We start from the raw sequence: 16083 nt of genomic DNA, 5'->3' as shown, positions 1-16083 counted from the left end.
AAGCTAGCTGTTTTAGGGAGAAGGAATGTCAAGAAAGAAGCAGAAAGGAAAAATACTATTTCAATAATCTACAGCATAAGATAAAAAGATAGCCTGACAGTACGTGTATATGCTACAATAATTCAAGCAACATCTGGGAGTCCAAAGACATATTCTCAAAAAGAACAAGATCTGGAGAAAACGAATTAATTAGTAACAAACGACAGGTTGTACAAACTTAGGGCAAAAACATTCTATGCAATAATGAAGAAGAAAAATCCAAATATGGTTAAAATATGTGTTGATACACACAGTATTATACAATACCAAAGTTCTCTGTATGTGAATTATTCTATTCAAGACAGGTTAGGCTACACAATTTATCACTCTGTAGCACAGTCATAGGAGAGAACTGCTTTTTATTCTTGGCTTTTAACAGGAATAGAAAGATGCAACCAAGTGGCTTCTGCTTTTCTGGATTTTCTCAGAAACGTTACAGCACCTGGGCCACAAAATGGTTGAAATAAAATCACGTCAAATTAAGAACAGAGTAATGATGTGTACACCAATGGCTTTCATGGAACAGGTCAGAAAAATTAATAAGCCGGACCAATTTTTCCCTGTTGGTTATCAGAGCTACAATCCTGACAGGGCAGTACTATAAAGTGCTGGAATAACACAGCATTGTCAAGATATTAAATAAAGTTTGGAAAACAAAGGATCTCAGTTCCAGTGCACTAAAAACGCCATGCTCTATGATGCCTTTTACGATAACTGTTCTGCGAGTGATGGCTTAAGCCTAAGTAGTTTTTGTTGTTAGTGGACGCTGTAAAAGTTGAAACCCAGAAACTACAGCCCAGAAAGTGAGGAAAGCAGTCACCTTGGAAAAGAAGAACATGGTCGGAAAGGAAAAGAAAAAGGATATCTTAAAACGTTTCAGGAATTTTAACATTTCAGAAGGAGCAGAAGAGTTTCATAAAGACATTGTTGAATGTTATCAATAGATCTCTGATTTAGTATTGTTGTGGCCAGTATCTTCTATGGTATTCCAATACTGTTCTGTTGCTATTTTGTACTCCTGCTTATCAAATAGTTATGGAAAAGTATTATACTAAAGGGTTACATTGTGGTATATTATAATTTTTCAATGTAAAATGAACCATGATGTAGCTCCCTTTATAATTAATATTAAAGAAAATAATAAAAAAACAGAAGAAACAATTAGCATGAATATATTAACAAAACAGTCATTTTTCACCTTTGCATTCATCAACTTTTGAAAATGATTGGAAACTCAGTCCCTCTATTTTGAAATAAACAACAAATATTTTAGAGATGTCAAACACAAGGTCGGAACTATGGCTACAAAGGCCGTGTAAATGTTAAATTATCTTCTTTATGTCACTAGTATTTTGGTCTGATATTTCAAAAATGCATTTACCCAAAAATTTACTTTTTGCATTCATCGAGTTATAAACAAATGCTCTTCAATTTAAATATTTACCACTGTGCAATTGATCTTATGGTACAGGAATATTTGAGATAGGTAAGACAGGAAAAATAGTCGTACTCCAATTACAACTGAAAAAATATATTTATTATTTATTTACAAGCACTTTAGTGCAATATTACTAATGAAACTGAAATAACAAACATTAACAGTGACCACTATGGTATGTGAAACCATAAATAAGAGCAGAACAATAAACACCATGAACTACATTTTTCTGACAGAACTTTCACAGTGGGCAGTCTATAAAACATTATGTACAGAAAATATTTCCTAACTTTAAAGCGACTGCAACTAATTGAAATACATTCAATTTATTTAAAAAGAAAATCACAGTAATTTTTTAGCATATTTCTTCAGCAAAGAAGAAATAGCTACTTCAGAAGTTTGTAACTGTTCTAACAATGTGTACATGAAGCTGTACCTTTGACTCTGCACTAAGAAGATAATCAAAATCTGTGTTTATATGAGGCTATGTATTTGCCATTTTGTTCTGCAACACCTTTTTTTGTTTCTTTTTTATTCTTTTTCTTTCAGTATTTGTTAACTTCTTTCTCCTGTGATTGAATGATTCAGAATCTGTTACAATTGTTACATTGTTATTTGTTTTATTTTTCTTCAATTTTTTGTTCATATTTGGAACAGAAAATTTATTGTGATGGCCATTATTTTTATGGTTTTTGTAGGGAAATACATTAAAGTTCAGAGATCTTGATTGTGCATCATACGTATCAAAAGTCTCACTGTTTGGAAACTTGCAATTAAGTGACGTATGGCCTCTTCTTGCACAGTTGCAACAGAACTGTTCATTTGGTCTCTTCAATGGATATTTGGAACTAACAGAATTTTCATGAGGAGATGTCTGTAAGAGAAAGAAGTGCAATTAAATGCCACATACTATTAATAAAGCATATTATTAACAACACAACAGCCATAATTAATACGCAACAGATCCAAATGTAAAGTACAACATAGTTTAGAGAATGTTTCTGCTGCAGATTGGTTCTGTCCACAGCTTTGTGAACCATTATGTAACCATTATGTAATTATCAGTTACTACATGGCGTAGAGCAGTCACTACTTTGCGCATGGACAGAGTACAATGGTGGGGAATGTCTTAGTTAACGCCGAGGGATGGCTGAACAAGTGTACAATTTCAATTAAAATGTTGGAGTTCCTTACTTCTGTCAGGAGATAGATGTGACTACTGGCAACCGGTTATCATATGCTAAGGTACTACAGCACAGTGTAAATATCACACTAAAATTATGTTATTTCTCTTTGAACGTGAGCCGGAAATCACACCAAAATTATGCATGCTGGTATGCAAATAAAATGAACAGAAACATGTTCTGTTGGGCTCTTTCTGAGATAACTAAAAACCAAAAACAAGCGCTAAAATGATGGTTATCAGCGCTTCGATTAACAAAGAGAAGGGACGTAATTGTCTGTTTTCGAAACACATGTTCTGATGTGACGTCATTCCTTCTGGCATTATGAGTGCAACACTGCTCACAGCACCAGATCAGTATTTTTCTTCAAAATTGCATGTAACATATTAAGCAAGTGTAAAGTATGAGGGGTATTAAGGAGCAGCTGTTGTAATGCCTCTATAGGTGAGAGGTCAGCCACAATGTTTGATAATTCCTTGGCCTGAGTTTGATTCCAGTTGCCACCTACATTTTTTTCTTTATTTTGTTTGATTCCTCGCAATGTTAAACAATTAATTATAAATGACAGTTCAATTTACACATGTAAAATTAACAGGCTACAGATAGTCATAAAGCAAGTATATGGGCAAATTTCGTATGAAATGTTCTCGTTTTTTAGTGGGTACCACAGCAATGAAGTTATTAAAAGAAGGTGGCATTTTCCACTTTTCCTGTATTAATTTTATTTGTGCATGACTAGTTTCAGCCTTCTAGGCCATTCTCAAGTGATTTTACAAGTTCTGAAGTATAAAACTATGCCTTACATATCGAACTGTCAGTGTCTTTAAATTTATCTTTTCAATTTGTTACAGTGCTGTCTTGCTGGTTTGACATTACAATACCTTTGTGAGTGTTCAATGCAGCACTTGTGAACCAAAATGAATACAAAACACTAATTTAAACATTCTGACATTCCCATATATGTCCGCAGCTCGTGGTCTCGCGGTAGCGTTCTCGCTTCCCGAGCACGGGGTCCCGGGTTCGATTCCCGGCGGGGTCAGGGATTTTTCACCTGCCTCGTGATGACTGGGTGTTTGTGTCGTCTTCATCATCATCATCAATCATCCCCATTACGGTCGGAGGAAGGCAATGGCAAACCACCTCCACTAGGACCTTGCCTAGTATGGCGGCGCGGGTCTCCCGCGTCGCTCCCCTACGCTCGGTAAACGGAGTATGGGACTCATCATCATCATCATCACAGCATGGTATTCTATTGCTGAACCACATCACCATTTGATAATGGCCTATAGGCTGAAACAAGCTGTGGACAAATAAAATTAATACAGAAAAAGTGGAGAATTCCACCTTCTTTTAGTATGAAAGTGTTTTCTGTAGAGGCTTTACTAGTAAGGTTCTTTGCCACTAGATCTTTGGAGGAGAAAGTGAGCTTTAAAGATGTAGGTAGATCTTCCCCAAATGTAAATCTAACGACAGGAGAATCATAATTCTTGCTGTAGAATCTTAGAACATATGCCGAAATCACAGATAATTAGGTATCTAGAACAGAATGACCTCCTTTATGCTAACCAGTATGGTTTCCAATGACAACAATCATGTGAGACCCAACCTGCACTTTTCTCACATGACACAGTGAAAGCTTTGCATCAAGGCCATTAGGTAGATGCAGTATTTCTTGATTTCCGAAAAGCAGTACCACAGGTATACTTGTTGTCAAGAGTTTGATCATATGGCGTATCAAGTGAAATTTGTGACTGGATTGAAGACTTTTTAGTAAGGAGGACAGAGCATGTTATCTTGGATGGAGAGTCTTCATCAGATGTCGAAGTAACTTCAGGTGTACCCCAGGGAAGTCAGTTGGCACCCTTGCTGACCTTGAAGACAATATTACTAGTGGCATCAGGCTTTTTGCAGATGATGCAGTTACCTATAATGAATTATTATCTGAAAGAAACTGCATAAATATTCAATCAGATCTTCATAAGATTTCAAAGTGGTGCAAAGACTGGCAAATTGCTTTAAATGTTCATAAATGCATAATTGTGCACTTCACACACAAAAAAAGTATCCTGTGACTATAATCTCAATGAGTCAGTGTAGGAATCAGCCAACTCTGTAGGGATATGAAATGGAATGATCACATAGCCTTAATCCTGGGTAAAGCATGTGGTAGACTTTGGTTTATTGTTAGAATACTGGGGAAGGGCAATCAGTTTACAAAAGAGATTGTTGCAAATCACTCATGCAACAAATCCTAGAATATTGGGAGCCAGGCCAAATAGGACTAATAGGGGATATGAAATTTATAAAGCAGCACGAATGATCACAGGTTTATTTGATCCATGGGAGAGTGTCACAGAGATACTGAAGGAACCGAACTGGAATACTCTTGAAGAGAAACGTAAACAATCCAGAGAAAGTCTAAAAACAAAGTTTCAAGAACCAGCTTTAAATGATTACTCTAGGGATATACAACAACCCCCCACAAATAGCTCACATAGGGATTGTGAGGATAAGATTAGAATAATTACTGCACACACACGCACACACACACACACACACACACACACACACACACACACACACACAGGCATTCACACAATCATTCTTTCTGCACTCTGTACATGAATGGAACAGGAAGAAACCTTACTAACTGGTACAATGGGATGTACTTTCTGCCATGCACCTCATGGCGGTTCACAGAGTATAGATGCAGATGGAGATGTAGAGTGTATAAAACGAGGTTAACCAATCTAGCTAAAACTACATGAGCACAAAGAGGAAGATGCTCCTTTCAAGTTACTAGAATATTTCACCTTAGTGAGCTTGGGGGGAAGGATATTCGTGAAATTCCTATATTCTATTTAGTTATGATTACTACCCTTGTTTTAGGCACCACATTGTAGCATATTGGTAAAATTTTGCATGAGCAGTCAATGGATTTGACTGTCACTATAATTTCAAACACATATAGTAACAAGATACGGAACTGTCTTTCAGCTCAATTTTGGCCATTTTAAAATCACCTGTGGGTGGAACAACATTGTGAACAATGACATCAATTATCACACCAAATCATCTGATTTGGTACTGTGAGGCTTTGTTTTTCACCACTGGGAATGATAATATGTAATATATCACTGAAAATTTATTACTAATTTAGAAAGGATCCAATGTAGCATGAAGTCACTCTTACTCTAGCAGTGACAGGGGAAGTCTCAAGTAACTTTTGTGGAATGCTTCAACAGCATTAACAATAATTGTGACTACACGAGTACAGAGGATAACTGTACTTTGGTCATTCAGTATTTGAGAATCAGAGCAGGTAAGAGACTTGCAACAAATTTTACACATATTTCAAACATTTTTGTTTCTCACTAACAACCCCCACAAAAATGACGAAAGGAAAAATTTTACTGCTTACTACATTTCTGCTGTTCTTGCAATAAAACTGCCACGTGAAACATGATGTTTAAGTTTATTAATTCATTGCTACAAACTCTATTCGCAACACTTTTCACAGACAGTATCCACACCTGCCACTGAATGTGTCTACAAAAATATATGGTGTGATCAAAAAGTAAATTGGTTGCTTCCTGATGCTCCTACTGGGCCGAGCCCTACCCCAATGATTGGGTGGTGGTAACATCTTTCCATTGCTATTTTCCACAGTTCACTCCGAGCTGTGGAAGCATTCGCATCATGTTTTGTGTAAACCCTTGTGCAATGTCTGTGTCATCATGCAAAATGTGGTCCACTTTGGAGCAACGCAATTCAATCAAGCTTTGTTCAAAACTTAAACAACCTCTGGCTGAAACTTACAAAATGATTCTAAGAGGACTATGGGGAGTCTTATTTCTTACTTGCAAGTTTACAGGTGGCTAAAACAATTTAATGAAGGCTGGGCAGATGTTACTGATGAAGTCCACTCAGGACAGCCATCAACAAGTTCAAGGTCTGATAATGTGACTCGTGTGCGTGCATTGCTGAATTCCAACATATGTTTAGGTGTCTGGTGGGTAGTGGATGAGTTAAACATGTCATATGGGACTGTGTAACATTGTTACCAGAGATTTGAACATGCATAGAGTATGTTCCACAAAGTGTTGAGTGACAACCACAAATCCAACGATTTGGAGATCACAACGGAACTTGTGGAATGGCTGGACACTGTCAGCACTGGCACGAAACTTGGATTTTTGGCTATGTCCCAGAAACGAAGTGCCAAAGTTCAGAGTGGCATACCCCCACATCTCCCAAACCAAAGACAGCAAGAATGAGCAAATCACTAATGAAACCCAAGCTCATCACCTTCTCCAGTATAAAAAGTTTGATCCATTTGGAGTTTTTACTGCAAGGAATGACTTGGAGTGTTAAAAAGGCTAGAAGAACAGATCATCCACACAAAACACATGCCCACTTCACTGTGGATGCTGCATCAGGACAACGTGCCATGCCACACCACTGTGCAGATTCATGAGTTCCTAGCAAAGCAAAACTTGGCAGCTTCTCTACATTCCTGACATGGCACCGTCTGACTTATACCTGTTTCTGCACATCAAAACCAAGATGAAGGGGCACTGTTTTAATACCACTGAGGGCATCCAAAGGGTGATGACACGTCCTCTAAAGGAAATTCTGGTCACTGCCTTCTGGGAAGTAGAACAGGCATGGGGGAATTGCTGGAAGATGTGTATTACTGCTTAAGGCCACTACTTCGAAGTATTTTAATATATTGTAAGATTTGGATCAATAAATTTTGTGGCACAGGTACCTTGTATATCATTGTAAAAGTCATATTTCGGGACATATGACATCATAAACACACAGATACATGAGAAACTGCTGCACTGCGCAAGAAATTTTAATCTACTACTACTTTACTACTAATGCTATTCACAACACTTTCCGTATACGTATACGGTAAGCACATACACTACTAGATGTAACTGCACAATTATACAAGGGTTAGAACTTTAATAGTGGGAACTATTTATTTACAGCTCATACAAAATAGATACGTGTTTCAAAGTTCTATTGATCTTCAAAGTAGTCAACAGCATTGTGTATAACCTGTTGCCAGCGATGTGGAAGTCGTAGGATACTCTTAGTAGCGCCAGTTGTGTTGACACTTCGAGCGGCGTGGTCTATTGGCTGACGAATTTGTGGCAGTTCTGCAGCGAATGCCATGAAGTGTTTCCTTCAGTTTAGAAACTGAGCTGAACTTACAAAGGCTTAAGTCAGGTGAGTGCAGTTCGTAGGTGGTACAGCACTTAGCAGCCCGATCAGTTAAAGAAATCAGTAACAGCCTGCACTGTACATGCTTGAGCATTGTCCCCTAAAATGATGGTCAGATCCTGCAGAAAGTGTCATCACTCCTGTCTATAGACTGGTCATAGGTTGTGTTCCAAAAATGAACAGCTTAGAGACAGAAGTGATGAAACTGCAGGATCTGACCATCAGTTTAGCGGACAATGCTCAAGCATGTACAGTGCACGCTGTTACTGATTTGTTTAACTGATGGGGCTGCTAAGTGCTATACCACCTACTGCACTCCCCTGACTTAAGCCCTTGTAAGTTCAACTTTATTTCTAAACTGAAGGAAACACTTCACGGCATTCATTTCAGAACTGCCACACAAATTCATCAGGCAATAGACCACGCCACTCGAACTGTCAACACAACTGGCACTGCTAAGAGTATCCTATGACTTCCACAACGCTGGAAACGGATTATACAAAATGCTGGTGACTACTTTGAAGGACAGTAAAACTTTGAAACACATATCTATTTTGTACGAGCTGTAAATAAATAGTTGCCACTATTAAATTTCCAACCCTCTTATCACTGTATAGCACACAGTTCAGAAGATACTTCATCATAAACATTGAGCTGCATGAAAATAAAACTGCAGGGTGAAACTTGCTGAAACACAGATGAAATGTGTGTTTCATACATATGTTAAATATGTGTGATATATATCTAAGTGTGCATATGCAAGCAAAGCTATGGGTAAAAAGCTTATCCTAAACTTCTGCAACAATTTTAGTCAAATCTGGTACACACATTAATCATAATGTGGAAAGTAATGCTGTATGGATATGAACCACCACCCTCTTATTGGAGATGAGTGTGATAACATGGAGAGATAACGGAGGACAATGAGAGGCACAGACAGGGAGGGGAAGAAGGAGATACATACACGTAGTAGTAGTAGTAGTAGTAGTAGTAGTAGTACAGAGGTGGAAGTAGATGGTGGAGGAGCAGGGTAGAGAGAGGAGGGAGGAGGATGTGGAAAGAAAAAGGGGGTGACTTGAGATGGACTGAGAGAAGGGCAAGGAGGAAATTGACTAATATACACTAGCCGAGTACCCGGCATTGCCCAGGTACGTATTGATTATAGTTTTCTATTAGTCCATCTCCTCCCCCCCCCCCCCTCTCTATTCATCTCCACCACTCTCTGTCCACAACCTTCCTCCCTCTCGTCATCTGCTCCCCCCCCCCCCCCCAGTCATAGGTCATAGGTCAATAAAGTAGGCCGATACTAATACATCTACATAACACTCCACAAGCCGCATAATAGAGTGTGGCAGAGGGTACTTTCGGTGCCACTATCTGATGCCTCCAACCCTTTTTCACTCGTGAATAATGTGTGGGAGTAATGATTGTCGGTAAGCCTCTGTACTGGCTCTAATTTCTTGAATTTTCTCCTCGCGGTCAATAGGTGAGATGTATGTGGCGGGAAGTAATAGGTTGTCCAACTCCTCATGAAAAGTGCTGTTCCAGAATTTCAACAGTAAATCTCTCCGTGATCCACAATGCCTCTCTTGTAACTTCTGGCACTGGAGTTTGTTTAGCATCTCTGTGATGCTCTCTCGCCAGCTAAACGATCCTGTGAAGAAACGCGCCACTCTTCGTTGGATCTTCTCTATCTCCTCTATCAGTTCTACGCAATAGGGATCCCAGACAGATGAACAGTACTCAAGAATCAGACAAACAAGTGCCTTATAAGCCACTTCTTTCGTGAATGAGTTACATTTAATTGGGATTCTTCCAATGAATCTGAGTCTGGTGTCTGCTTTTCCCACTATTTGTTTTATATGGTCATTCTACTTAGGGTCACTCTGGATAGTTACATCTAGATATTTTACGGCAGACCCTGTCTCCAGCTGTTTGTTATCAAAAGTGTAGCTGCACAGTTGTGGATTTCTTTTCCTATGTATGCGCCATATGTTACATTTATTTACGTTCAGGGTCAACTGCTAGAGCCTGCACCATTCATCAATTCTCTGCAAGTCGTTCTGCAAATTCTTACTATCTTCTGGTGTTGTTACTTTGGTATAGACAACTGCATCTGTGAATAGCCTTATAGAGCATATGATGCTTTCTAAAAGATCATTTATGTTTTATATTGTAAACAGCAATAGTTCTATCACACTTCCCTGTGGTGCTCCGGATATTGTACTGTGTGTTGTGAATTAAACCGGGGACCTAGAAACAAAGGAGAGGCTTCGCCCCACAGTAGCCCTCAGTGGTTCACAACCCCACAACATGCCACAGCAGTCCAGCGCCGACACAGTGTAACTGAGACGGAATAAGGGGCACCAGCCTGCATTAGCCGTTGAGACTTCAGTCCTGAGACTGGTTTGGTGCAGCTCACCATGCAACTCTATCCTGTGCAAGCTGCTTCATCTCCCAGTACTTACTGCAACCTAAATCCTTCTGAATCTGCTTAGCTCTACGATTTTTACCCTCCACACTGCCCTCCAATGCTAAATTTGTGATCCCCTAATGCCTCAGAACATGTCCTACCAACCGATCCCTTTTTCTAGACAAGTTATGCCACAAATTTCTCTTCTCCCCAATTCTATTCAATACCTCCTCATTAGTTATGTGATCTACCCATCTAATCTTCAGTATTCTTCTGTAGCACCACATTTCGAAAGCTTCTATTCTCTTCTTGTCCAAACTATTTATCGTCAATGTTTCACTTCCATACATGGCTACACTCCATACAAATACTTTCAGGAATGACTTCCTGACACTTAAATCTATACTCGATGTTAACAAATTTCTCTTCTTCAGAAATGATTTCCTTGCCATTGCCAGTCAACATTTTATATCCTCTCTACTTCGACCATCATCAGTTATTTTGCTCCCCAAATATCAAAGCTCCTTTACTACTTTAAGTGTCTCATTTCCTAATCTAATTCCCTCAGCATCACATGACTTGATTCGACTACATTCCATTATTCTCGTTTTGCTTTTGTTGATGTTTATCTTATATCCTCATTTCAAGACACTGTCCATTCCATTCAACTGCTCTTCCAAGTCCTTTGCTCTCTCTAACAGAATTACTATGTCTTCGGCAAACCTCAAAGTTTTTATTTCTTCTCCATGAATTTTAATACCTACTCCAAATTTTTCTCTTGTTTCCTTTACTGCTTGCTCAATATACAGATTGAATAACATCTGGGAAAGGCTACAACCCTGTCTCACTCCGTTCCTAGCCGCTGCGTCCCTTTCATGTCCCTCGACTCTTTGCCATCTGGTTTCTGTACAAATTGTAAATAGCCTTTCGTTCCCTGTATTTTACCCCTGCCACCTTTAGATTTTGAAAGAGAGTATTCCAGTCAACATTGTCAAAAGCTTTCTCTAAGTCTACAAATGCTAGAAATGTAGGTTTGCCTTTCCTTAATCTAGCGTCTAAGATAAGTCGTAGGGTCAGTATTACCTCACGTGTTCCATTCACCGAGGCAGATGGAAAACCGCCTTAAAAACCATCCACAGGCTTGCCGGCACACTGGGGCTCAACGATAATCCACGAGGCGAATTCGTGCTGGGAACTGGCATGCCTTCCCGCTCAGGAAGCAGCACGTTAGACTGCAGAACTATCCAGGTGGGCACTCCGGATAGTACGTTCAAAACTGTCAATTTAGTTCCATCAAGAGCAACATGTTGAGTTATATCTGCAAGAAAGTCTTGAATCCAATCGCAAGTCTGCTCCGACACTCCATAATCTCATTTTTTTCCCCCATTAAATGGCAATGCGGAACAGTGTTGAAGGCCTTACTGAAATCAAGGAACATGGCATCAACTTGCGCGCCATTGTCCACTGTGCTGTGGATCTCATGGAGGAACAGAGTTAGCCGAGTTTCACAGGATCTCTGTTTGCAGACTCCATGTTAATTTTTAAAAGACATTCATTTTCCAAAAAATGCCATAATACTCGAGCATAAAACATATTCCATAACTCTACAACAGATTGACGTCAACAATATAGGTCTATAATTGTGTGGATCTGTCTTACGGCATTTCTTAAAAACGAGAATGACCTGCGCTTTTTTCCAATCATTATGTACCTTTCATTGCTCAAGCGATTTACGATAAATTACTGCACTAAGGGGAGCAAATTCTTTCGCGCATAATCTTCACTGAGTCTTATAGGTATCCCATCTGGTCCTGGACACCTTTCCACTACTAAGAAATTGTAGTTGCTTTTCAATTCTGCGACCAGTCATCTCAATATGTGTCATTTCGACATTTGTACAACAATTGAAAGGAGGGACAGTATTATGATCTTCCACAGTGAACCAACTTCGGAAGACGGAATCAGTATTTTGGCTTTCTCTCTATTATCTTCCGTTTCGGTGCCGGTGTAGTAACTGAGAGAATGGATAGATGATTTTGACCCTCTTACTGATTTTACATACGACCAAAACCTTGTAGGGTTTTTACTGAGGTCAGTTTACAACGTGTTATTTTCAAAATCATTGACTGCTTCTCTCATTGCTCTCCTAATGCTCATTTTTGATTCTTTCAGCTTTTGTTTGTCAGCTATGTTTTTACTCCTTATGAATCTGTGATGAAGTGCTCTTTGTTTACATAGCACTTTTCTAAGATGGCTATTAAACCATGGTGGATCTTTCCCATCCTTTAAAACCTTACATGGAACATACTTCTCTAGGGAACATTGAATGATGCCTTTGAATTTTTTCCATTTGTTCTCCACTACTTCGTCCTCATCACCGAATATTTGATGCTGACTGCTGAGATATTCCGAAATTTGTATCCTGTCACCCTTGCTGAGCAAATATATCTTCCTTCCCTTATTAACATTCCTTGTAGGACGCGTCTTCATAGATGCTGTCACAGCCTTATGATCACTGGCACTGACACTACAACACAACACGTCTGTCATGTAGGTCAATGGGGCAGCCAGTACTGTTCCCACTAAACATACATGTTGTGAACAACAGCCTATATGTCTGGGACTGGAAATAACATGTTTTTGCCCGTATCTCCTTCCTATTAGGAGGTTATAAACCCCACAGTGCTGATACTCATGACACCTGTTGTTTCTGTGTAAAATTTGTTTGAAATTGATCCAAACATACACATATACAGGGTGGAGAAAAACTGTGTTATGAAATTTTAAGCCTGGATAGCTGATAACAGTATGAACCAAAATTACTAATGTTGTGTAGGTCGACAATGCACCATTTTTAAACCACGGAAACTTGGCACCATGTGCTATGATTCGCTGTGAGATTGCCCTGTTGTCATTCATCAGTTGACAGGCAGCACCATGGTTGTCAGTTCACACATATAAACATCCCTCGCCCCATCACTGCCCCAATGTGATACACGCATGACAAATAGGTCTGCTGTTTATCTCCACCACATCAGAGGCATTCACACATAAGCTTCACTTCGGAGAACACACACGTCACCTATAATTTAGTCATACAGTAAGCATAGAGTCACAGTATTCATTTGAAAAACAACAAGATACGGTTTTTATTTAAGGACTAGCCGACGGTAATGTGCATGAAGTTTGGCAATTTATTGTATGAGGAACGGTACCCAGCAAGACGCCACCAACACCCACAAACGTTTATAGAAATTCACCAGCAACTTGGCGTAACAGGCTTGTTAGCAGGATATCATGTTGATGCTGAAAACCTCTAACATGACGGGATGTTGCATTTGAAGAGACTGATCTCGAGTGCTTTAAGGAAGCACCTACGAAAAGTACTCGAGCGGTTGGATACGACATATGGGTCACTCACTGGTTAATCTGGGAGGTTTTGAGGGATGACAGCCAGCATCCATACAGTTTCCACCCTTTCCAAGACCTAAATCCTGAGGTGGACTATGAACACAGGCTAGAGTTTTGCTGGTGGTTTCTGCGACATGTTGCACGAGATCCTGACTTCCCCGCCATTGTGTTGTTTAGCGACGAGTGCATCTTCTGTCGGGAATGCTTTTACAACACACTAAACCTTCATTACTGGGCAAGGGAAATCCTCATGTCACGTACGTCCAAAGACAACAGGAATGATTTTCGCTCAACATTTGGCCAGGGCATTGTGGGTGACCATCTGATTGGACCAGTTGGACCAGTCCGTCTACCTCCTCAAATTACCGGGCAAATTACTTTCAATTTTTACAAGAAACTCTACCTGCCCTGCTGCAAGATGCTCCCTGGGCATACGGGTACACATGTGGTTGCAGCATGATGGAGTGCCCGCACATAACAATCACGCTGTGCACAGATATTTAAATGAATTCTTCAATGGCCAGGTAATTGGCGGAGGTGCTCGTAGGACATGGCCCCTGCAATCACCAGACCTCACGCCACTGGATTTTTTCCTGTGGGGCTTCTTCAAGGTTCTAATTCACCCACCTAGAAATGAAGAGGAACTAATGGATCATTCAACGTGCCACCAATCACATCAGGGCACTGCCAGAAATCTTTTAAAGAGTTCACAAATCACAGTTCAACGTTACCATGCTTGTGTCATGTCAGAGTGTCGACAGTCAGAACACCAGCTTTTGTAAACAATGTTCCAGCTACCAGAGAGGCCCTTTTCAGGGCCAACACAATTAATAAAAGACACGAACTAATAGCTGTTGATGAGTTTGTTCCCGGTATATCTTATCATGAAACTACAATGGATGTGAGACCCTGGCGGATTCGCCCCCAGAGTGGAAGGCTGGCGCACTACCACCAAGCGTGAGGGCTGCTTTGGATACATCGGAATCTCTGGCAGGTAAAACATTTGTGGTCATGCATTGTCCAGAGCATCCGGCAACAGGGCAATCCCACAGTCAATTGGAGCAAGTGGCACCAACTTTACGTAGTTTAAAAATTGTACATTGTCGACCTACACAACATTAGTATTTTTGATTCCTACTGGCATCAGCTATACAGGGTTAAAATTTCGTGACAATTTTTCTCCACACTGTTTTATAACCTCCACACTCTAATAGGAATGGAGATAGGGGAAAAACGTGTTTCTCCCGGCGCCAGACAAATAGGCTGTCCTGCACAATAGGCATGTTTTGTGGCAACAGCATCATCCTGCCACATCAACCTGCTTTGCAGGACAGCATGAATGTCAGGGGAAAGAAACAGTTTTCTGGGCGCCGACACTTAAGCTGCCCTGCATGATGGACATGTGTTGGAATAGCATCGGCCTACTTTATGGACATGATTCACATGGTTACCTGTACATCAGTAGCAAATAAATGATTTTGAAGCCCCTAACGTGTAGCCTCTGGAGGCTTTGGCAGCCGGAGACTGTGTGGTTTTTGTGTGTGTGTGTGTGTGTGTGTGTGTGTGTGTGTGTGTGTGTGTGTGTGTAGCAAATACTCTTTTCATACTATTGTCAATATTCCATCCTGCATTTTCCAATGTCTAACAAGCAAAATTAGTATTTTTTGAAGACAATACAAGTGTTATAATAAATCACATTGGAGAGAAGGAAACATAAGAGTTGATAATTAATATTTTCCAATAATTATTAAGTGTTTCTCCTTAAATATTGAAAAGCACACTACAGTCAGTTCCACACAACAAAAAGAGGTGTAGCAATAATTGGCATAGCGTATGATGGCACAGCATATTGTAGAATGCTCCAAATTTTTGGCTGTACATATTGATGAAAACTTGTCCTGGAAAAAGAATATTACTGAGTTTCTCAAACAATCAACTTTAGCTCCTTGTACAATTGCTAACATTGGGAACTAACATGTCAGTCTCATGACATATTTTGGATATTTCCACTCAATAATGTCATAAAGAATAATTTTCTGTTGTAACTCATCACTTAGATCACTTAGGAAGAAGGTGCTGATTGCATGAAAGCAAGAAGTAAGAATAATATGTGGCGTTCAGCCACAGACATTGTGTAGATACCTATTCAAGGAGTTAGGCATTTTAATTGCATCATCACAATATACATATTCGCTAATAAAATTCATCATTAATAATTCATCACAGTTTGAGAAGAACAGTGATGTACACATCTATAACACTAGAGGGGGAAATTACTTTTATTAACCATTGTTAAAGTTGTTAGTGGCTCAGAGGAGTTATATGTAGCAACAAAAATTTTTGATTACTTGCCCAATAACATG

General features: G+C 39.6%; 1 protein-coding gene across 2 annotated transcripts in view; it reads right to left on the bottom strand.

The window, feature by feature from the left end:
• Window positions 1-1554: 1554 nt before the first annotated feature.
• The window catches only part of LOC126273600 (uncharacterized), a 108002-nt gene continuing 93473 nt past the window's right edge, over window positions 1555-16083 (bottom strand). For both annotated transcript variants that reach the window (XM_049977045.1, XM_049977046.1), the window contains one exon: window positions 1555-2351. In XM_049977045.1, coding sequence (XP_049833002.1) covers window positions 1962-2351 — 390 coding nt within the window. In that variant the 3' untranslated portion in view covers window positions 1555-1961. The remainder of the gene's footprint in view (window positions 2352-16083) is intronic.

This window comes from Schistocerca gregaria, chromosome 1 (genome assembly GCF_023897955.1).
Source record: "Schistocerca gregaria isolate iqSchGreg1 chromosome 1, iqSchGreg1.2, whole genome shotgun sequence".
Lineage (NCBI taxonomy): Eukaryota > Metazoa > Arthropoda > Insecta > Orthoptera > Acrididae > Schistocerca > Schistocerca gregaria.
Note: the sequence above shows the minus strand (reverse complement) of the source record. Positions and strands in the feature narration are given on the sequence as shown.